Source organism: Artibeus jamaicensis, unplaced genomic scaffold (genome assembly GCF_021234435.1).
Source record: "Artibeus jamaicensis isolate MK-2021 breed Jamaican fruit bat unplaced genomic scaffold, CSHL_Jam_final contig_354, whole genome shotgun sequence".
Taxonomy (NCBI): domain Eukaryota; kingdom Metazoa; phylum Chordata; class Mammalia; order Chiroptera; family Phyllostomidae; genus Artibeus; species Artibeus jamaicensis.
In genome coordinates this window covers 19,914,942-19,937,599 of record NW_026521803.1, presented here as the reverse complement: position 1 = coordinate 19,937,599, position 22,658 = coordinate 19,914,942, and the positions used below count along the sequence as shown (strand labels likewise).

General features: G+C 42.8%; 1 protein-coding gene across 8 annotated transcripts in view; it reads right to left on the bottom strand.

Annotated features, from left to right (window-relative positions):
- Nucleotides 1–22,658, bottom strand: part of FHOD3 (formin homology 2 domain containing 3) — a 427,395-nt gene that overhangs the window by 169,269 nt on the left and 235,468 nt on the right. For all 8 annotated transcript variants that reach the window (XM_053664320.1, XM_053664321.1, XM_053664323.1 and 5 more), the window contains exon 6: nt 5,640–5,734. In XM_053664320.1, coding sequence (XP_053520295.1) covers nt 5,640–5,734 — 95 coding nt within the window. The remainder of the gene's footprint in view (nt 1–5,639; nt 5,735–22,658) is intronic.

The following is a 22,658-nucleotide window of genomic DNA, read 5'->3' as shown; positions in this document are numbered from 1 at the left end:
CACAAAACATATTTACTATGTCAGTCACTGGAAACATTTTAAAGCCTAAAAGTTTCCTTTCCTGGGCAGCAGCCAGATGCAAAATCTTAACACGCGTTCTACAGAAGGTGAAATGATTCTAATGAAGGCACGTGGTGTCTGCTTCCCGGTGTGAAGACCCAAAGGGGCAGAGAGTGTAAGCCTCGGGTGGCGATGTGACTTCAGTGGGACTCACTTCAGTGAGACCACAACTGTCGGCCACCACAGTGAGAACAGGAGTTCCCACCGTCATGCTTATCGAAACAGAAATGGCATTTCACTGTTCACATTGAGACACATCAGTTAAAAAAATCCTTCATAATACTATGAAGAATCACCGAGCATGATATTTGATGCTCTGAGAATTTACAATGCAGACACCTCAAACACGGCAAAGTTGAAATTATTAAATCTTAAGACCACAGACAGCAGGGAGAAAACAGAAGACTTGGTAAAAGTCTATCAAGTGTTAACTACCCTGATTTTCCCAAAAGAATTAAAGACAAAGTCCAAAAATCATACCCTCCACTTCACCAAATCCACTATTCGTCCCTGTCAACACATTGCGGAGGATCTGGGGACAAATGTCTCCTCAGCATTCAGGAAGGGGAGGAGAACACTGGGCCCATCCGTTTGCAAGTGAGCAGGTCCCGCAAACCGAGTCATCTTTCTTTTTAACAGTCAAGAAGCTGGTGGATTTGTGGAAAAATAGTAGTCCACTCAAAACACTGGGCACTTTTGTGCAGGAAAAATGCTCATTGTTTTACATATTCTTCACTATCATTATTCCATTTTATAGACTACTATAAATAGTCCACCCAAAGGCCCACACAAGTGTATTTGATGCTAAAGCTCCATTTACTGCCAAAGGCAGCAAAACATGACTTTGTCAACTCAAGGAAGAAAGGAGGCTGAATGGCTGTACAGTGTGGTGTCTTCTCACTGGCTGCACCAAAGTGACCCTTACAGGCCCAGACTCACCCGTGTCACTGCACGCTGCACTGGCGTGAGCATCCCACACCTCTGTTCACATTTTGGTCAATGACACACAAGCTCTGCTTATTACATGAATGTCAAATCAAACCAAGACTAACAGATTAATATGATGAATGGCCAAAGCAAAATTCATAATTATCTTGAGGTTGGAACTCTAGCAGGAAATCGATGGGGAAATTTGCAAAGCCCTGCCTTTAGGTGTGAAATGACCCCAGAGACAAGACTGGAGGAAACTGGCAAACACGGAGGCGTGAACAAAACCTGGGGGGATTAGTGGATTACCAGCTTGATTTGTGCCAGCACCCAGAGCAGCTAGTGAATCAGCGGTGGGATTTGTGGAAGAGAGACACTGTGTCCCAGGAGACTGCCACATTACTAAGTGTTCATACAAGATGGGCAGAGAAGGTGGTAACTTGTAGGATGAGGAATTGCAAACTGTGCCCTCTGGACTACCTGTGGAAATCATCATGTATAGCTTGCACAGGACGACATGAGTGCCTTTAAAAACTCCACTTCCATGGAGAAGTGAGTGTGTGGCTTCAGAAAGCAGTGCACAGCCTTTGGGTAACAGCAGAGACATGAATGCAAGTCCTCAGGAGGAAGGCTCTCCCTGGTTCCAGTGTCCCACAACGGCTGCGGGAAGTATCGGGAATGTGGCTGGTGAATGTCGGGAGCATCTTTAACAAGACCTGGCCACTTCTTCAAGACAGGATTTTGTGATTTTCTATTGTTTAACCCAAAAAGCACTCCAGCTCTCACCCACATGTGGGTCATCTGAGTATCTCCCATGGCAGTGACATGCCAGTGACTGAGATCAGAGAGCTCACCGGTCAGCACTCGCTGGAGCACCAGGCATCTCGGCAACACTCAGATCTCCTTGGGGACACTGCCTTCATCTCAAAACTAGTGTGTTGAAGCTTTCCTGCCAAGGAACCCCGATTTCCAACTTCTCTCTTCTCACCAGAAGCAATGCTATATTCCTAGCTGCCCAGATTCAAAACTGTGACCCCCTTTTTGATTCCGTATCTAGAAACCCAACCCTAGGAAGCTGTTCCTCAGCCACCCTATTTTATATACCACATGTCACTTACCATCATCCTTTCACTGTCCTAATGAGAAACTTTAGCAGTGTGTCCTGTGTGTGTATGACTACGTGTGTGTGTGAGAGAGAGAGAGAAAGAACATGGCTCTCTCATATGTTTAAGAGACTGCATGTGTGTGGAAGGGGGCTGTGGCCAGGACTCCCCTCAGGAAGTTGAGGGCCCCTGGATCTGCCCCGTGAGCCAGAAGGGGATCCATGCAGACAGAGAGAGACATGCACTGTTAGAGTGATGAAGGTGAGGCTATATAAGCTGAGTCATCCTACCCCGGTTACTCAGACTTCCAAATGTATGAAGAAAAAAAATGCCTCCCATGTGAGAAGCCACGGGGTGAGCATCTGCTTCTTACCTCTGACCGTGGAGTTTAGAGATGGACTTTGGTGAACAGAATAAAGCACTTTATCGAAAATAACTTTTCTTTCTTTTAAAAAGTAATTATTTGGCGGCAAATACATCATTTTGTCCTCTGACTATGAGCTCAAATATCTGCAAATGTGCATTGCATAATAACCTGCGGGCAGGCTGCAAAATCGCATCTTATTGCCTTTCATGGAAGGAAAAATGAAGAATTACAAAGACAGAATGACAAGGCTTTTCTAACCCAGAATCTCATCATCAACTGTGTCTGTTTAAGGCAAAAACCATGGCATCTTCAGGTAAACCTTTTAGGTTCTGAGAAATCTGACTCTTAGTCCAAAAAAAAAAAAAAGCCCTCAGGGCCCCTGGCTTTTCCAGCTCCTTAATTTTATTTGAACTGGGAAAACCTCTTGTGGCCATATCGCCCAATTTATATGGTTAAGGAAGGAACGAAGGCTTCCTCTTCAAAACCTAGGAGTTTTAGGTTGGTGCATCCTTTCTACCTGTAGGCTCCTCACTACCCAGGCAGGAGGGGAGGGGACTGTCAGGGGACACTGCACTGGTTTTGTAAATAAGAGGCGATCTCATTAGAAATGCACTGAAAACAAACTTGGTGCTGCTGCCATTGCTGACTTTGGCCACTAGCCTGAAACTGAGCCCAACCCACAGGGTCACCTGACATCACAGTGAGTGAACTCGGGCCACAGGGCATCACCCATGGTCCCCTTTCTAACACCATAAGCTACAAGGCTTAGCCTGGCCATAGTGACCGGCCCAGTGTTAAACACAGCAGCCGGAGACTGTCAGGGACCTTCCTTTGGAAAAATGAAAGATGGAGAACAAATCCAGCACTGACCCGGTGCTGAAGCCCCAAGTGAGGAAGCAAACACCCCAGCCGGACACAGGCTCAGGGAACAGAGAGATGCTGGGGTCCTGAATGTTGCATGTGCTTCACAGGAAAAGGAGGCTGCGAAGCAGAATCCCTTCATGCTCGTTCTTGAGGGCTTTTAATTTGATGATTTCTCCATGGTATTTAGAAATGCAACAAGTACTTTCCTGTGTATTCCTTTTTTGGTTGGTGGTTTTTCTAACAGAATGATTCCAAAGAAAAAAATCGACAGGATGCTGTTGCAATACCAATGGCTGGGAGTCTTCCTCCCACTCCTGAGCAGACCTGTGCATTCCTGGGAGGGCTCTTTCCTTTCGCTCCTCTCTCTTCTTTTCTTTCCTTTCCCTGTGGTCACTCCTCACACCTATTCCCATCTCCCCGTCTTCCCTCCTTTGTGTCTTTCCACCCCATCCCTTTTCTTCCCCTCTCATCATGGGTGAGCAGCTAAAAGACTGCCGTTTTTCCTACTGCAAGCATGCTAATCTTTCTTTCCTATTAAAAATAGGGCTGGCTGTTGGTGTTTTATCATGACCATAACAAAGCTATAAAGGTTTCTTAATTCGGCCATGACATTGCCAAAAGTCCATTTTTATTGCAAAATCTCCCTCATTTCCCTAGTTTTTGGGGTCCCAAGACCATCCAGAAAGCCCTGGGGAGGGAGCAGCTCCAACAGAACATGGAGGTCAGGGAAGGCTCCCAGCTGAAGGAAGGAAAAGACATAAAACACTGAGACAGGATGAGACATATAAATCTCTCCTCAGCCTGGCCGAGTCTACCTCATGGCCCAGTGCTCCCCTCAGCTTCTGAGGTCACCTACAGCAGTTTGCAAATAGAGCAATTCCCATTTCCCACAGAAAACAAAGCCAAATAACAAGGAAGGAGGAAAGGTTTTCAGTCTCTTGAGAAAAACCATGGCTGTTTCTGTTACGAAATGGGGAAAATATTCTATCAGTAATACTAGGAAAAGAACACAGAGAGGAAGGTGTAAGGGTTAACCTGGGGCCCAGTGGGGACTGACACCTCTGGCATAGAGGGAAGGCCCTCCCACCCACAGAGGGTGCAGTCGCCAGGACTACAGAAGTCTGAAAGGAAGGGACAGCCTCACACTGGATCTGCTCCCCAGAGGAAGAAAGATCAGGGTCAAGCCCTCCACATTTACTGAAGAAGACACAAGACACAGAAACATTGTACATAGGACAATGACACCTCAGTCCCCTTCGAAGTAGGCACCTTGGGACCTCACACAGTTCTCCAAATTGCCATCAGCTGCTCCATCATATTTTCCTAAATCTCACTGATGGTCTGAAATCTCTTCCCTTTCAAAGGTGATTTTAGTTTGGGGAAAAGCCAGAAGTCACATGGCACTAACTCTGGGCTGTAGGGTGGCTGAGTCACCTGAGTGCTTTGAAGTTTTGCCAAAAAGGTCTGCATGAAACATGATACATGAGCAGATATGTTTTCATGATGAAGCTGCCAACCACCAGTTGCCCAGAGCCAGGGCCTTCTGAATCATCGAAACAGTTTCCGTAGAGGAATGTTCAAGCTTCACATAAAATCTGGTGCAGATACATTGCTCTACTTGCTCATTTTAAACGTGACAGCCACACAGTACACATGCTCACTCAGCACCATTTACTGCCCCCGCTGACTAGTACAGTGAAGTCGTCATTGTTCACACGTGTGCATTCCAGTCCACTCTCCTCTCCTGGGCTGCCAGGTTAGATCGGTGCCAGGCAAATCATTCTCATTATATTAACAATGGCTGGACATTTTCTGGACAGACTGCTTATACCTTATATTGGCCTCAAGTGAATTAAAGGAGATGATGTCTGCAAAGCAACCTACTATGGTGTCTGTTGCCTAGCAAATCTTTAATAAATGTGGGTAACTTTCATAACAAATGGTAGAGTTGAAAGTCAGCCTCAAAGTTTTCCATCTATATATAGGAGCATGTATATGTATCTGTATAACACATACATATGAACATGAAATACAGCAGGTAAAATTTGTACTCATCTGTGGTATAATTTTTCAGTTAAACACAAAACTAGAGGTTATTAAAGCATTTAAAATAGGGAAACAAAATGCATTAGAATCATAAACCCTTGTAATCTGAGTATATTTTAAATCTATAAAATAGGAGTCCTCGCTTGTGCTATGACAAGACTGGAACCAAGCTAAAAAGGATTATCCTCCAAAACCATTTCAGACAGGGTAACAGGAAGAAAGGTCTATGATACTGAAACTGAGTAAGATGTTCGAGTAAAACCTTCTCTTACCTTTGACCCGATGAGAGTGTACAGCCACTGAATGGTTTCATTGTGGTTTATTACTCCGTTCATCCCATCCACATACAACATAATCTGGCCCAAAGCTACAGAAGACAGGAGAAAAAGAAGCAAGGAGATATTATGGTTTCACATGTAAACAATTTTCAACGGTCATCATGTCAGTTGAGATTTTCATGCTTTAAGTACACAGTATATTAAGAACCAAATGGGAAGAGAATGCCTGGGCTCTGAAATTTGCAAAATCCCATTTCAGAGAGGAACGTGCTGACCACAGCAGAAGAAACAAGAGCTATTCCTGGTGTCTGGAAGATGCAATTAAGTCCCTGAATCCAACGATTGCTGTTCCTCTGTGTCTTGATGTATAAGTGCATGTTTTTGCATTTCTATATCTGTGTGCAGTCCTAGACAGGCACAGGTCCCCTGGAGACAGTGTCTGAGTTGCGGCCTCCTGCTGGGGTCAAGGGGACAGACGGATGAAGCTTCCGACTGGAACCTGTCTCATTGCCCCGCCTGTGATCAGGCAGGTCCCAGAGGCTGGGGAACCATCTGAATCCTTTAGATAAGGGATATATATCTATTTAAACACTGTAGTTTCTTTGAAAGATTTTCAGATTTTAAAATGTCAGAAATCATGAAAAATATAATTTTTCAGATACAAAGTCCTAAATTTATAGTTAAGGAAAATATGGTCACCACATGTTGCCATTATTCAAAAGGAAAATCCAAGCCATGCTATTACCTTTTAAATATATATAAACTATTTTTTCAGCTCCCTAATATCAAAATAATTTGGACTCTAGATAATGAACAGAAGTTACAGACCCTAAACAAGCAAGCACCCTGAAAAATCATGTCTGACCTCCTAAATCTCACTTCACCCACAATTAATTGGCATGGCACTGCCATTTTTATGGTAACAGTGGAACATTGCATTTTAGAAAACTGGAAAACACAGAGCAGTAAAGTGAAAATAATTCATAATCCCATAACTGAAGTTAATCATTCTCAATATATGAATGAATTTTTCTCACACTCTTTTCTTAGCATTACACCCACACACAAGTTCATACAGAGGTTGTCAGAAACAGTCTGTATTAAATGGTGTTGGTTGAAAAAAGTAAAACACAAAATAGTGATATTGGAAAGCCATTACTATCCTACCCAGCAAAAGATCAAATAACACAACCACATGATCATTCTAAAAAAAATCATGCTCCTAAATATGTAAAAGCTCAAAATTTAAAAAGAATAATTAAACATATCCTTGATACAATAAACAGCATATTTTGGGAGTAACTGGTTCATATTCCACTTAATGGTGAGGCACAGCAGCGAGTCCTATTAAAATCAGGAATCATTTAAAAGTGATGCCCACTGACACCAGGATTATTTAACACCACCCTAGAGTTTTGGGAAACTTTAATGACGTGAAAGTAACAAGATGTAGGATGGCTAGGAATGAATACATAACACTGCCGCTTTTGCAAGGGGTATCATAGGGTCAGTAAAATATTCATCTACAGCGTTCATAGTGAAGGGATCATGACCATGGCCACTTTCTCATCTGAGTGAGGAGCATGTTACATTCACAGAAAATCAAAGTCGGATATAAAGAGATAATACTAGATAAAAGGACCCATGACAGCACATATGACAGAGGTTTAAATAATGTCTTCTCTAAACACTTCAGGCCGACTGATAAGGAAACCCTCAACGCCAACCACAGCAACCACAGCCGTTCACAGCAGAGACAAGCTGGTTCATAATAACATGCAAAGCTGTTCGTCCTCATTGTAATAAAAAAAAATGCAATGCAAAAAAAAAAAAACAGTGAGGTAACTTTTCTTACTTAAATTATCAGAGGTAATTTTTAAAGAAATTATTAGGCTATTAATTGCTAATGAGGTTAAACAAGTAACTTCATACATTACTGGTGGCAGGGGGTATTGATAAAAATCTTGCAATAAGACTATTTAGTGCTGCAATTGTTTTTAAAATAGTTACTGTATATTTGGTGCCTACTTTGTGCAATCCTCTGAGAGGGGACTTTATACATATTATTAACACAATAGCCCTACTGTGCAGTAGATATTATTACCCCACCAGACACAGGAAAAATCTGAGGCTCCAAGAAGTGAGGGAATGTGCCCCAAACCCATCACTACCAAGTGGTGGGGTCCACCTCCAGCCAGAGAGAGCAGGCTCCCTTTCCCAGGTCTGTCCTCGCAGCCTGAAAGCCCTCTCAAGGCTCTCTCCCCAAGTCACTGTGATTTCGGGGATCCAGTCTAAGGATATGCCCTGCGTTAAAGGGGAACAAGGATGAAGCGATACTCACTGAAGTATCCTGACATCAAAATATCCTATCATAGTTCTAGAGCTCAGCATACACAGTAATTTACCAAAGCTATTCCTGACCTGTAAAATGTCTACAATAAAATAATTAAAATGCAGAAAATCATGACTACATATCACATAACTTAATTAAACACTAAAATCTTCATGCATGGAAGAAAGGAAAAACTCATACTATATAAGCATTACAATTGTGTTTATGTTCTTTTTTCCCTGTTTTCCCACTTTTCCACTATGAGCATCTATTGTAACTTCTATAATAGAAAAATAAACCAATACATAAAAAATAAGACTACATAATATAAAATACTAGGTGCTTTTAAAAAAGACTGTAGTTAGTTATTTTAGAGAGAGAGAGAGAAGGGAGAGAGAGAGAGAGGGAGAGAAACATTGATGAGGGAGAGAAATATCATCGGTTGCTTCTTACATGCCCCCAAGCCGGGGACTGAACCCCAACCAGGATGAACGCCCCACCCAGGCATGTGCCTTGACTGGGAAGAGAATCAGCGACCCTTTGCTTTGCAGGACAGCACCTAACCGACTTAGCCCCATGGGTCAAGGCCAGGTGCTTTTTTGTTTTTAGAATTTTTTTTTGCCAGCAGTGCACCCCTCCCGCCTCCACCTCAGGGAGGAACTCTGAGGATTCAGCACATCTTGCCCCACTTTCCCCTTCTCCTCCTCCTTCCCTTCTCTCCCGCCCAAAACAGGCTGGCAAATGTCCAAGGAAGGGGACTCTGCACCACCATCCTTTTTCCCAGTTGTGGAAGAAGGTGGGTACTGAGAATAGTGGGGGGAGCGCTCTATGAAGTATATGATTGTCTAACCACTATGCAATACACCTGAAACTACTATAAAATAGTATTGATTGTAAACTGTAATTGAAAACCATTAAATTAAAAAGAAAGCAAATCTGGATGCAGATTTTAGCAGCATCTTCTAAATCATCCTAATAGCACAGGGGAAACGATACAGAATCTTCAGCCTCTGGCAGGTGCATCCCCTGAGCCCTTCCCAACCCTCCCAGGCTGCAAAGGTGGAATGAAGGTCTCCATCCTCACCTCTCAGGGCCTCTGGGACTGCAGAAAGCCCAGGAAGCCAAGACACTGCTACAAAAATACAAAAAAAAAAAAAAAAAAAAAAAAGGAAGGCAAAGTGAGATTTAAAAGCCAACTTGAATTTTTATGTTTTCTCTTTATGATCTGATTCCCTCCCAGATCTATTAACTGATCACACTGCAGGAGGAAAGTCACCAGAAATTCCGCTTCTAGTAGAATTCAAGTTTCTGACACACTGACTTGTGATAATATTTGGCTAATCAAAACCTTGCCCACTGGATCTTTTTGTTCCTGGTGCTAAAACACAGCTTTCTGTAACACCCACTACAGACACGAGATGGCGCTAAATAGATTCAAGTGGGTTAACACTGCTCTTCAACAGAAAAAAAAAAACACACCAATTTAAATGTGGGCTTATGAGTAAAACTGACACAGGAAAAAACAAACAAAGTAGATGGTCTGGGTCACAGGAGTCATGAATATTACTGACTTGCATTTTCAAGTAGGACAAGGAGGATGAGATGTCAGAGGAGAGTGGTGGACAACAGCCCAGTCCAATGAGAGGCTGCCCAGGGCTTTTGTTGTGCTGTGGCTCATGGCATGTACCCTGGGGCTCTTCATGAACTTTTCCATGCTTCAGTATCCTCATCTCAAAAGTGAGATAGTACCATAGCACTGTAGTCCCTGTTTTTTAGGGCTGTTGTAGGGATGGAGAGCAATCTCTGACTCAGAGTAACTGCTCAGCAAGTGTTAGTCATGAAGACTATCTATCTCCCTGAAGTCAAACATCAATTATCTACTGAATAGAACACTCGTTGGAAGAATCTCAAAGACACAAAGTGGGGGAGTGGGCCCTCTGCCTAAGCCAAAGTCACAAGAATGTTCTTTGTTTTCTTCTATAATTTTTAGATACATGATCCATTTTGATACAACTTTAGTATCAACTGTAAGATTTAGATTGAGGTTCTTTTTTTATAAAGATGTCCAACTGACCTGTCATCATCTGTTGAAGAGATTATCCTTTATATAATTGCTCTTGCGAATCTGCCAAAATAATCCATTGGCTATGCTTGTGTGGATCTATTTCTAAATTCTCTATGTCGCTGTATTGATCTGTCTGTCCCTTTGCTAGTGCCACACTATCTCGATTACCGAAGCTTCGTAGTAAGTCTTGAAATCAGGTAGCATGATTCCTAAAATCTTCCATTTCATCCCATTCTTCCTTTTCAAAATTGTTTTGGCTATTCTTGTTCTTTGTCCTTTTCATATAAATTTTGGAAGCACCTTGCCTAAATCTACAAAAAAAAATCTTTTCTGGAAGTATTATGGGAAATGCATGAAATCTATAAATAAATTATGAGAGAATTGATCTATGTTGAATCTTCTAACCATGAACTTATTATGTCTATGAATTTAGATCTTCTGATTATTTTCATCAGTGATTAGTCATTTTTAACTTCGGATCTTGTGTATAATTTTTTTCCAAATTTGTAGTATTTCACATTTTTGGAGTTACTGGGAATGATATTTTTAAAACTTTTCCATTCCCAATTGTGTATTGCTAGCATATAGAAGTAAAATAGATTTTTGTGTGTTGACTTTGTATCCTGTAACTTTGTTAAATGTATTAATTCTAGAAGTTTTCTAGGTTTCATTTTTGTAGATTTTCTGATATTTCTATATAGATGATAACACTGTCTGTAACACAGAACAATTTTATTGCTTCCTTCTCAATCTATATCTACCCTTCCCCTTCTCCCTCTTTGTCTCACTACACTTCTGAGCATTATCCTTTGGGTATAACATTCAACAGGTGTGCTAAGAGTGGACACCCCTGCCTGGTTCTCAATATTTAGGAGAAGGCATTTAGTCTTTCCCCATTATGTTAGGTGCAGGTTTTGCACATTGCCCCTTTATCAAGGTGAGGAAACCCCCCTACCCCACAATTTCTAGTTTGCTAAGAAATATATATATAATTAAATGGATGCTGAATTTTGTCAAATGCTTTTTCTACTTCAGTTGATATTATGCACCTTTTCTTCACACCATTAATGTGGTGGGTTACACAGAGTGGATTTCAAATTAACATTTGAAATTAATACACCAGCCTTGCGTTTCCTCTTGGCCATGGCACATTGTTCTTTTCTGGTATTGCTGGACTTGCTAATGTTCTGCTGAGGATTTTTGCATCCTGGTTCATGAGAGAGATTGGTCTATAGTGTCCTGTCTTTGTTTCATTTCATATCATGGTAATACTGGCCTTATAAAACGAGTTGTGGGGTATTCCATTTTCTGGAAGAGATTGTATAAGATTGGCTTTATTGTGTCTTTTTGGTAGAAGTCACCAGGAAACCATCTGGACCTGGAAATTCCTTTTTTTGAGGGTTAACTCCAAATTAAATGTATTTAATAGTCATAGTTAATATCAGTAATAGTAATGGGCCTAGACAGGTTATCTACTTAATTTGGGGTGAGTTTAATTGTGGTAGTCTGTGGTTTTTAAGGACTTGGTCCATTTCGAGTAGAGTACCAACTTTATGTGCTTAGAATGACCCACAGAATCCTCTCACTATTCGCGGAATGCCTGCAGAGTCTGTCATAACACCCCCTCTTCGTTCCACATGTTGGCAATTAGTGTCTTTTTTTCTTTGTCAGCACTGCTTATTATTTTCCTTTTCAAAAGTTTTCTTTTTGTTTCACTGATTTTCCCTATTGTTTGTCCGTTTTCAATTTCATTATTTTCTACTCTTTATTATTTTCTTCCTTCTACTTGTTGGCTTTATTTTTCTTTTTCTATCCTAATTTCTTAAGGTGGGTGTTTATATTATTAGAGTTTTTCTTTCTAATTTAAGCATGTAATGCTACAAATTCCCCTCCATGTATTACTGCAACCACATCCCAGAAACTGTGGTATTTTATATTTTCATTTTCATTTAGTTCAAGCTACTCTCCAATTTCCACTGAGAAACTTTCTTCAATATATGAATTATTTAGAAGTATGTTGTTTAATGTCCAAGTATTTGGAGATAATCCTGTTACCCCTCTGTTACAGAATTATAGTTTAATTCTATTATGATGAGAAAACATGCCATTTTAATTCTTTTAAAGGGGGGTATGACCTAGGATACCAGGATGTGGTCTGTCTCCGTGAGCGACCCCTTAGAAGGAAGGGCGCACATGCTGGCACACACCATTGCGGCTGCACTGGGCAGACCGCTCTCAGGATGCCCGTGAGAGCGGCAGCGGGGTGGTGCTGGTCACACCCTCACGGCCTCGCTGATTTCCAGTCTGCCGGGTCTACTGGTTCCCAAGGAGAAGTGTGTCGAAGTCTCCAACTGTCACTGAGCATTTCCTGTTTCTTATTTTAGGTCTTTCCATTTTCAACTTCGGTGTTCTGAAGTTCTATAGGTTTTCCATTTCTGAGTGAATTTAATTAACCCTTTTTATTATGATAATGTCCTTCTTTATCCCTTGCTATTTTCTTAATTCTGAAGTCTACTTTCTCTAATGTTAATATAGCCTTTTGGTTAGCGCTTGATAATCATTTATTTGTCCACCTTGCTTTAAACTATCTATATACAGCATTACATGGGTTTCTTGTAGGCAGCACATAGTTGGGTCTTGCTCTGTTTACTCATTCTGTTCATGTCTTTAATTATCGTGATTAGGCCGGTTACATTTAATATAATTATTGGTGCATTCGAATTTAGGTCTATTATTTCCAATTTTTTACTGAGACCATTTAGTGAGCTTTTATTGTGCTTATTACATTTTTTGTTTCTAACTTTTCCATTTGGTTTGTCTTTATACTGTCTATATCTTTCTTTCCTGAGACAATCTTTCCATTATGGCACGGTGTCACCCCTACTTCCTGAAGCATTTCTGTACTAGCTGCTTTACAGGATTTGACAAATCTCAATAGCTGTGTCACCTTGGCACTGGGGTCTGTTGTTTTGTGTTTTCCCATGGACGTCAAGATTTTCCCAATTCATCGTATGCCAAGTAATTCTGGCTTATACCTTGGACATTTTGAAGGTGATGCTATAAGACTCTAGATTTCATTTAAGTATTACAGAAAATGTTGGCATTTCTGTTTAAGCCAGCAATGAACCTGGTTCAGTTCAAGCCGCATGCCTCGCATGGGCTGTGGTTCCAATGCCAGTCGGTTTTCGAAGCCCTTGCCACGCCCTTCATCTTGGGACTGCATGTGTACCCAGTGGTCGGTCTGGCACCTGGGCAGTAATCTACCTTGTTATGCCATATGCGGTTGAGGGTCAGATTCACACACAGTTTGCAGTGAGCCCAGGGCTTCACCAAAAAACTCCGCAGGTCACTTTCTTGAACTCCTCCTCCATTTTCCCCCTGACACTTTTAGGTTCCCTGGGGCTCCCCTTCTTAATCCTTCAACCAGAAAGCTGGTGCATTATTTACCCTTTTCTGCCACACTCACAGCCTCAGGTCCAGCTTCCATGGTCTCTTCTGGGTGATAGCAACTGCTGATCATAGCTCGTGTCCCTACCTTGATTCCCACTCCTTTTCTAATCCATTGCAGACGTTACCACTGAATTTTCCAAATGTCAGCTGAAGCAGGCAAGCCTTCTGGCTCACTTCTGCCCCAGGATGAGGCCCAGGGCTCCGCATGTCCCCACCCGACCCCCTCTTTCAGCTTCTTGCCCACCCTGTCTGGGCTGCTGCGTCTCTGAAAACTTCTGCTACCATCTGAGCCTATCGGTTGTAAATTAGTTACATGTACCTTACACTTAAGAGAGGTCCTTACATATAAAACATTCATCCATCCTACAACCCAGAGGCAGATGCATTTTTTTAGAAAACAATCCCAAACCAGTTATTTGCCTGCTTGTTCATGTCCTGTCATTTGACCAAAGATGCCAAAAATGCTGGGGAGGAAGGTGAAGGTAATTCCTTCCCGGCAGAGTCATCTGCCTTTCTAAACCAAGAGCTCTTAACACCGCTGCCCTGTGTGGTCTTTCACGAGCCCCCACCCACCCTTCCCCTCACTGGGCATCGTGGCAGTGAAATCACAGCTCACCGCACGCTGTACAGGGGCCCACCTTCTAACAGGGCTAACCCATTTAGACCCAGGGATTTTTAATGCAATGCGGGTTGTTTCATTTTTTTAAAAGCACTGTTATAACTATAGGTATATCACATTTTATTACAAATTAGCCCTTTTTACAATACCAGAGAAGGCTTTCGTTTGTAAACTATGTAACCACTTGCACGTTTGACCCTACAGTCCCTAACAAACAAAAAGTCCTCCCCCTGAAATCTGAGTGCTTCAGTTTGTCTTTCTACAGCCTCTTCCCGCTAATTTTCCTTTTCCATTTGGGGGTGACTTTTAATTTTGAGATAATTTCAAAGTTACCAAAAAGTTGCCGAAATACCATCAGAACTCTTTTTTGTCCATACGCATTTTACCCAGATTCACTAATTGTCTACATTAGGTATGATTTACCTCCTTTACCATTCTCTCTCCTTTCCTAAACTTTTAAAAACATTTTTAAATAACAACTGCATGTACCGAAGGTGCGCAACACGAGGATTTGATGGGCACATGCGCAGAGCGAAGCAGTGGCTGCCGACAGGGTGATTGACACCTCACCTCCCCACCCAGGCCCCTTTTCCGTGTGTGATGAGGCCCAGGACCCACTCTCTCTGCAGCCTCAGGACCTCAGTGCAGCGCCACTAAGCGTGCTCTTCGTGCCTGTGCAACAGGTCACTACACTTGTCATCCCGCTGGCCCGCTCTTCCCTCGACTCTCTTTTCACCCCAGCCGCGGGAAGGAAAGCCCATTCCACAGCCCTTTCATAAGATCAGCTATTTCACCGCTTGGAAATGTGGCTAAAAACAACTCCTATTTATTTCAACCCAAAGTGTAGGAAAAGAGATGGATTATATAAAAACTTGAAGAAGAACGGTCTCCCTAAAAGCAATTTTCTGAAAACAATTGCCAATGGTCACGAAGGTGTTTTTCTTTGACGGGGGCGGGGTGATGACTGGCCTGTGGCTGGTGCATTAGGGGCACAGACGGGGGTTGTCAGGCTGTTGGATGGAGTCAGTTGGTTCTTTCTGGCTGGAGGCTGACGCTGCTTCCTTCAGCTGGAGCACTGTGGGGCTCACACAGCCACTGAGGGTTCTTAAATCAACGTTATCTCCAGAGAAGGAAAAACCATTACTACCACTAAAACCTTATCTTCTGGGAAGGGCTAATTCATCTTAAAGATGGGATTCCATCTTATTTTAATCAGGCCATTAAAACTTACTCTTTTTAACTCAGAAATGGATTTGTCAACCCCCAATTTCCATTATTCACCAAAGCCCGCTGTAAATATTGAAAAGAGGTTGATAATGTTGACATTCTTGGAACTAAATGGAGACCTTGGAGTCTGCATTATTATTATTCTCTCTCCCACTTAACTGTCTGCCCTAAATAACAAGCCCAGACCCAGCCATCCCCAAGGGCAACTGTCAAAGAAGTATTCTTTCAGCACTGATTACTGCATGAAAATTAAGGAGAAGAAGCTGCCAATTCTAGACTGAAGACAAGAATGTGATCAGCACGAAGAGCTCCAGCAAGGTGTCAGAGTTGCAAGTCCCCTGCTGATACTAGCAGTATTTGCAATGCAAATTTTCAGAAGCATTCTTAGAAAAATTACTACTCTCCACACCCCAGGATTCCTGTTTCCTAAAAAAAAAAAAAAGAGTGCCCAAGATAATTTTTAAAATAAAGCAGGTATGTGGGCTTCTCTTCAATGCTTGCGAGTTTAATCAGCAACTCCCAGAAGACAGAGGAGTCTCTACCAGGACCCCTAAGACAGAATCACTGCAGTGGTTCTTCCTGACTCACCTTCCCACCAGGACATTATGCAGCCAAGCTCTCGGAGTCCTCTTCTCCCATCAACTGCCATTCACGGGACTGATTTATTCCTGGACTATTCCTTCACCTTCCTATCAGCAGTAGAGTTTAAACCCCAGATTCCCACTCTAAAGGTTAGAGGTAGGCCCTCACCCACCACCAGTTCAGAACGGCCTCAGTGTGGCGCCTGTACACTGATGCTCCATGGCCTCTCTCAGACTCTCCCATTCCATAGTCCCCCATGTTTTAGATAAGGAGAAAGCAAAGGCATGAAGAAAGGCTGAGTAAATTAGCAGGTTTTGAGCTTCTAAAAAATGTTGGCAGAGTCCTAATTTCTCTAAGAAAAGAAAACAGTCATCTTCATGATCTGTTCTATAATGATCTTTCAGGACTTACATCCAGTGAAATACCAGAGGAAGCACACAGCCTTCCCAAGGCAACTCCAAGGCAGAGGTGAAATGAACCAGAAACAGACTCCAGGCTCAGCAGCGATCAGACCATCTGATCATCTCATGGGCTCAGTCTAACCCTGCTCTTCCCACAGGGCCCAGGTGGCATCATGACTCAGTGACAAGGGCTCATGGACAGGGACCCTGGGAGAAGCAGCTCCTCGCCTGGCCTAGGGAAGAGATGCACAAAAAGCATACACATGGGGCATCCCTTCCAAATGCCATACTTGTATCCTGGGGTGACAGAGGCAAGAGGCATGAAGCTTGAGAGATCAATTAAGCCCAAGCAGAGTGGGCTGGTGTGCATAAACACCCCAATTCAGAGAAGGGTGGGGTTGGTATGAAGCTGAGTTAATTAGAGATGGTTTCATAAAAAAGGACAATAGAGCCATGACTTAAAAAACGAGGCTGTGAAAAGATGGATGAGCTTCCAGGGCGCGAGACAAGGGAAGCTGCACCAGTGCTTCCCCTCATTTCTGCTGTCAGCCCAGAGCAGCCCCCAGCTCCAAAATTCTGCAATCCCATAATATTACAAGTCCAAGGCCATTTGTGCAGATGGAATGTGAAATGTTCAGCACTAGGGAGAGCACTTCTAATAGGTGTCCGTACCTGCAATCCCAGGCGTCCCAGATGAGGCCTCATTAAAACCAGAAATATACTTTTGGTCTACGGCCATACCACCCTGAATGCACCCTATCTCGTCTGATCTCGGAAGCTAAGCAGGGTCGGGCCTGGTCAGTACTTGGATGGGAGAAATATACTTTTGGGCGTTATTTAAAGCAATCAGAGTATTTTCCAATATGTTAATTCTGCATTTCTATTTAATATTGCAAAATCTTTATAATTTCAACTTACTAAATTTCCTAATTTACTATACTTCTCAAAATTCTACCAACTGTTAGTGAATCTGTATCACAAGGGGACTCACTGCTGGCACTCTTCGGGTGCCCCTCTCCGGACCCCTGAAAAGGATCTGTGTCCTGGGGTCACCTTGGCGGCCAGCATCCCAGGCAGACCCTGCTCAGGCCTCTCAGGCTGGGCTGCAGAAGATAAACTGTTGCCTCCGAAGCCTTAAACCCCAGTTCCCACCCTCTTTGGGCCTGCCCCCAGCACTCGGCATCAACAGTCTACTTGTGTTTGTCCAAGTTCCACAGGTGATTCTCTCGTGCAGCTAGAGATATGAACCACTGGGCCCTGATAAACCAAACCATCACCTAAGAACTCTGCTGGGTTAGGGCTCTCTCGCATCTCACTATCAGTACCTGCTTCTAACCAAAACCAACCCGAAAAGCTAAGTTCCACGCTCCCTGGGAGGCAGAAGACTGTGGATACGCACCAGGCAGGCGATGTTGGCTCCCATTGGCCCAGCTGCTTACTCCCACCCCAACTCCAAATCGCCAGCAGTGCCTCCCAGCCTTCCTCATGTTTGACAGACAGTTTTAAAGTTTCAACTTTTAAACATTATTTTAAAGTCATAACATCATGCAATGCAGTGAATGATGTTGTGGAATAAAGCAACACTCAGTGTGGACCTCCATAGTGGCATCATGGGGCTTGTTAACTACGTGGACCCAGTTGGTAGTCACCCATCTATGACTTAGTTAAACCTAAATTCTTTAGAAGTATTACCAGCTTGACAAGTGTAGTTTATGATATTATTTTATGACCTAGGACAAAACCAACACATGCATAATAGGCAAAGAATTGGAAACCTTCCTTTTGTGACTCATTCATACCTATTGGCTCTGAATCAGTGATATTCAAAGAAAGAAGATGAAGAAGAATGAAACGTCCTTTAAAAAGAGAAAAACAACAATCAAATCTGTCTTGATTGTGCATGTCCACTTATTATCTGCATTCCAACAGACTGAAATATGTATGAATACATTTAACACATAAATACATTTAAAGTCATATCAAATACATGCTTGAACATGGATGAATCCTGAACAAAGAATCATGCTAAGTAGAATAAACCAGTCACAAAAGGGCAATATTGGATAATTGCACTCTACAATATGAAATACCTACGACAAGCAAATTCATAAAGACAGACAAGGGGTTGGAAGAGCAGAGAAAGAAGTTATTGCTTAATGGGCAGAGTTTCTGTTTGGGGTGATCAAATGTTTTGAAAATAAATGGTGGTTGCGGTACAACATTGTAAAGGTAATGAATGCCACTGGATTATACAGTTAAAAGGTGTTAGCGTGGCAAATTTTAGGTTATATGTATTTTACCACGATAACATAAGCAGAAATAAAACCGTATCGAAATACTACTTGGCTAAAAACCAGTGGATATTATCTCTGCTAATACCCACAGCAGACAGTCCTCAAAGCAACTAAGACAACACCTCCAGAGCCAGGCAGCCCGGCCTCCCAACCGGGTGTCCATGGTCTCTAACAGTTCTGGGGGTGTCACCTGTGTACAAAGAGGTGCAAGACCAGTCCAGCTCTTGCCGACCAGGACTGTGAGCCCAGGGACTTCACCGTCACCCATCCTGGCTCCTTGGCCAACGCTCTAGACTCCTATTTATTTAACAGCTGTTCCCTGGCAATGATAATCACATGTTCATTAGAACCAAGCTGTTTTGCCATGCTAATAGCCATTACAGCTGTCAATGGTGAGCACTTTGTTTGCAGTTCTATAAACACATGAGCAATTCTCCTGTCATCAGCTACTTCGATTGAGTGAATAAATGCTTTAGACCAGGTATTCTCAGTGGGAGCAAGAACCAAGAAAACTGGTACTTGGGTGGAAAAATACCTTAGATATTACAACGGTTTGTGGTCCTCTACAGAAAGACAGTCTATGAGAGATATACAGTATGTCTTTGGCATTGAAATTTAATCAGGGGGAAGGTGGTTAAGAAAAAATTAAGGCCCTGGCTGAGTAGCTAAGTTGAGGTTACAGTAGCATCCCCATATGCCAAGGTTACAGGTTCAATCCCCAGTCGGCACGCAACAATCAACCAACAAAAGCATCAATAGGTGGAACAACGAAATTGATGCTTCTGTTTCTCTCTCTCTCTCAAATCAATAAATAAACATTATTTTAAAAAATGATTAAAAGTCTCCCTAGGAGGATGATAATGTGGAAAAAGTTTGACAAATATTGTTTTATACCCTTTAATCTTTAATTAAAGTATTTTATTAAACCAAAAAAAAAAGAAAGAAAGAAAAAGAAAAACAAGCCATTCTTCACAATAAAAAAGAAAGAAAGAAAACACCTATGAAAAAAAGTTTTGAAGAGAGACCAGTGTATGGCTTTGCTGCAGGCCATCCCCAGTCTTCCCAGCATATTGCACAGCATCTGTGAGGGGCCCGACCTCCATTGGCCCAAACTCTCTCTGTTTTTCCCGAGACTGACATATGCATTCACTCATACAAGGAGTCACCAGCATTAGTTAAACGCCAGGCACTCTGCTAGTCCCATTTGGCAGGACTGGCCTTGTCTAAATGGACAGAACCCTGCAGCTGCCAGGAATGGAGAATGCCTTGACACCTCGCTCCTCCACAGCCTTGAAGGGAAGAAACAGGGGGTAGGCCAGGGAAGTAGCTGTACACATGGGCTCTGAAGCCAAGAAACCTGGGTTTGAGATCAGGTAGCACTGGTTCTTATCAAGCAAGCAACTTGGTCCAAGTGATTTGACCTCTGCAAAAAAAGAGATGGTGATGTTTCTTACAGGGATGAAGTGAGAATCAAGAAAGAGATGACCACAGATGTTTGTCCCTTGCAAACTCAAGAAACTACGGGTAATGTCTTATCAAGTGAAATAATAGAACAATGAGAAAGTACACAGATTTCCATCAGTGGATACTGTGTACCAACACCGTCATCCTCCTGCTAGGGCCCTGCGACTATCTCAGAGATTGAGCTCTAGCTTCAAGGTTAGCTGACAGGAGAATGGGCTCCAGCAGGTTGGATGCCAAGCCCAGCCTGGAACACCAGGGGAGAGACAGGAACTGCAGCAGGCATGGTTTCCAAGTCCATGAGGAATTCCAGCAATGTGCATTCTTCTTTTCTATGCTAATCTGTCGAACCAAGAAGAGGCGGCTCACTCTGGGTGCCCAAGGACATAGTGAAAGGACACACTGAGTTCACTTCCCACAAACATGAACTGATAAGCAGGCATTTCAGGGGCCCCAGAAGAAACAGGCCTTTGAAAAGCATGACTCTCTCCCCCCCGTCTTGCTGCAACTTTCTTTTCCAGTGAATACATGCTTCCATTCCACAGAGGAAGGTATGGTTTAAACACACATCCCCTGGGACAGAGGTGCTAACAAAGCTTACACTCCAGAGCCCCTCACTCCTGCAGGCCCCTTTCCCAGACCTTGGGAGGGGCCCTAGCAATGTGTTCTCAGAGTCCTATGTTTTCATGCAATTTGCAAAGGGAAGACACTATCACAGCAATCACTGAAGATCACAGTCCCTTCCACTCTGGTTCCCCTCGCACTTTCCTGTGCAGCAGCTGGTAGGATGATCATGGGCATTTGGGGGATCCGGTAGGAAAGTGAAGTGGGGGGTTAGTGAGATGTATTTACATGCTTTCCCATCTTTTTGGTGTGCTGTTAGGTTTTTCCTGGTTGTCCTGATGAAAGAAAGATTCCGCAGACTACTCTGGCTGCCCAATGCAACAACTCACCAACTGTGCAGTCTCGGGGAGGCCCAGAGATCACACTGCAATATAAGCATGTCCTAAATGTGAAGCAAGTATGTGAGCAGGAGGAAAACCAGCACTTCAGATGCAACGGGCAAGAAGCTTGCCTGTGGTTATATACTTCCAAGACTTATGAAAGAAATCTAACAAAGGTTCCCTTCTCCATGAAAAAAAATCCTAGACATTTCTAAGAGATTACCCTGAGTGAGCTGTGAAGATAAAAGGAACAATCTAGTTCTGGTTGTTATGGCTCAGTGGATTGAGCACTGGCTCGTGAACCTACCAAAGGGTTGCCAGTTTGATTCCCAGTCAGGAATCATGCCCGGGTTGCAGGTCAGGGCCCCAGTAGGGGGTGCACAAAAGATAACCGCACATTGATATTTCTCACCCGGTCCTTCCCCTCTCTCTAAAAATAAATAACTAAAAATCTTGAATGAATGAAAGAAAGAAAGAGAGAGAGAGAGAAAGAAAGGAAGAAAGTCTAAAGCAAGGGTTGGCAAATTATGTTTCAATCAATGACAGCCAGTTGGCTAAATCTGGTCAACTCCCTGTTTTTATAAATAAAGCTTTACGGAGACACAGCCACACCCATCATTTACATATTGCCAAGGGCTGCTTTTGCCCACAAAAACAGAGTTGATTAGTTGTTACACAGGCCATGTGGCTCCCAAGGCCTAAAATATTTATTACCTGACCCTTTACAGAAAATGTCTGCTCATCCCTGCTCTAAACTATTAATAACACAAAGTAAATTCTGATAAGTCTTACCAGAACAGACTGAATTATCATCCTTTCTCTATAGGAAATGCTGCCAAATCATTGTAACATTAAGAGAAGAGCAAGCATGCTGACAAAATATGCAGAAAAAATTGTATTTAAGGCATATTAGTTTGTTGACTAACAGAAATATTAAGATTTTTTGAGTTTTGAGATGATCACATTATCTGTCAACCTTTTATAATCTATTATTTGTTGATATTCATCTTCTCATTTTAAAATATTCACTTTTGTGTCCCAAGTCATACGACTCTTGGGCCATACAAAAGCTGGATTCACACCAACTAATGTATGAAAAATGGCACCCAGTCATTGCCGTGGCCCCCATCACCCCCATGCAGAGCTCTCCTTGACTTTTTTCTGGGGGGTGAAGGAGGGGAGGGCAAGGTGGCGGTAAACTCTGATAGGATGGAAAAGGCATATAGAGGAAGCAACTAACTGGACACAAGGGAGCTGAGAGTAAGACAGTGATGTAACCGAAATAGACACATGCCCTCAGGAAGCAGCATCCTTCCATAAGGACAAGTCCCAGTGCTGCTTAATGTTTGAGTGTGTTCTGTCCAAACAAGGTGCTAAAATGAAGTGCAGGCTAGGGCACAAAGAAGGCAGAGGTACTGGTAGTGGTGCAGCTGAATGCTATGTAATTAGTTTAAAAAAAAAATCACATGTAAATTGTAGCTCATTAGAAAGGAGGAAAGGGTAAAGTCAGCTAGTTTCATTTTAAAAGCTTCCTTCTGAGTGGAGGAAGGAAGCCTTCGTTCTCTCTTCCTGCTGAGCCAAGAGAAGCAGTAGAGGCAGGGACCCCTGGAGGCCAAACAAGGCTGTGGGGTAGGTGGT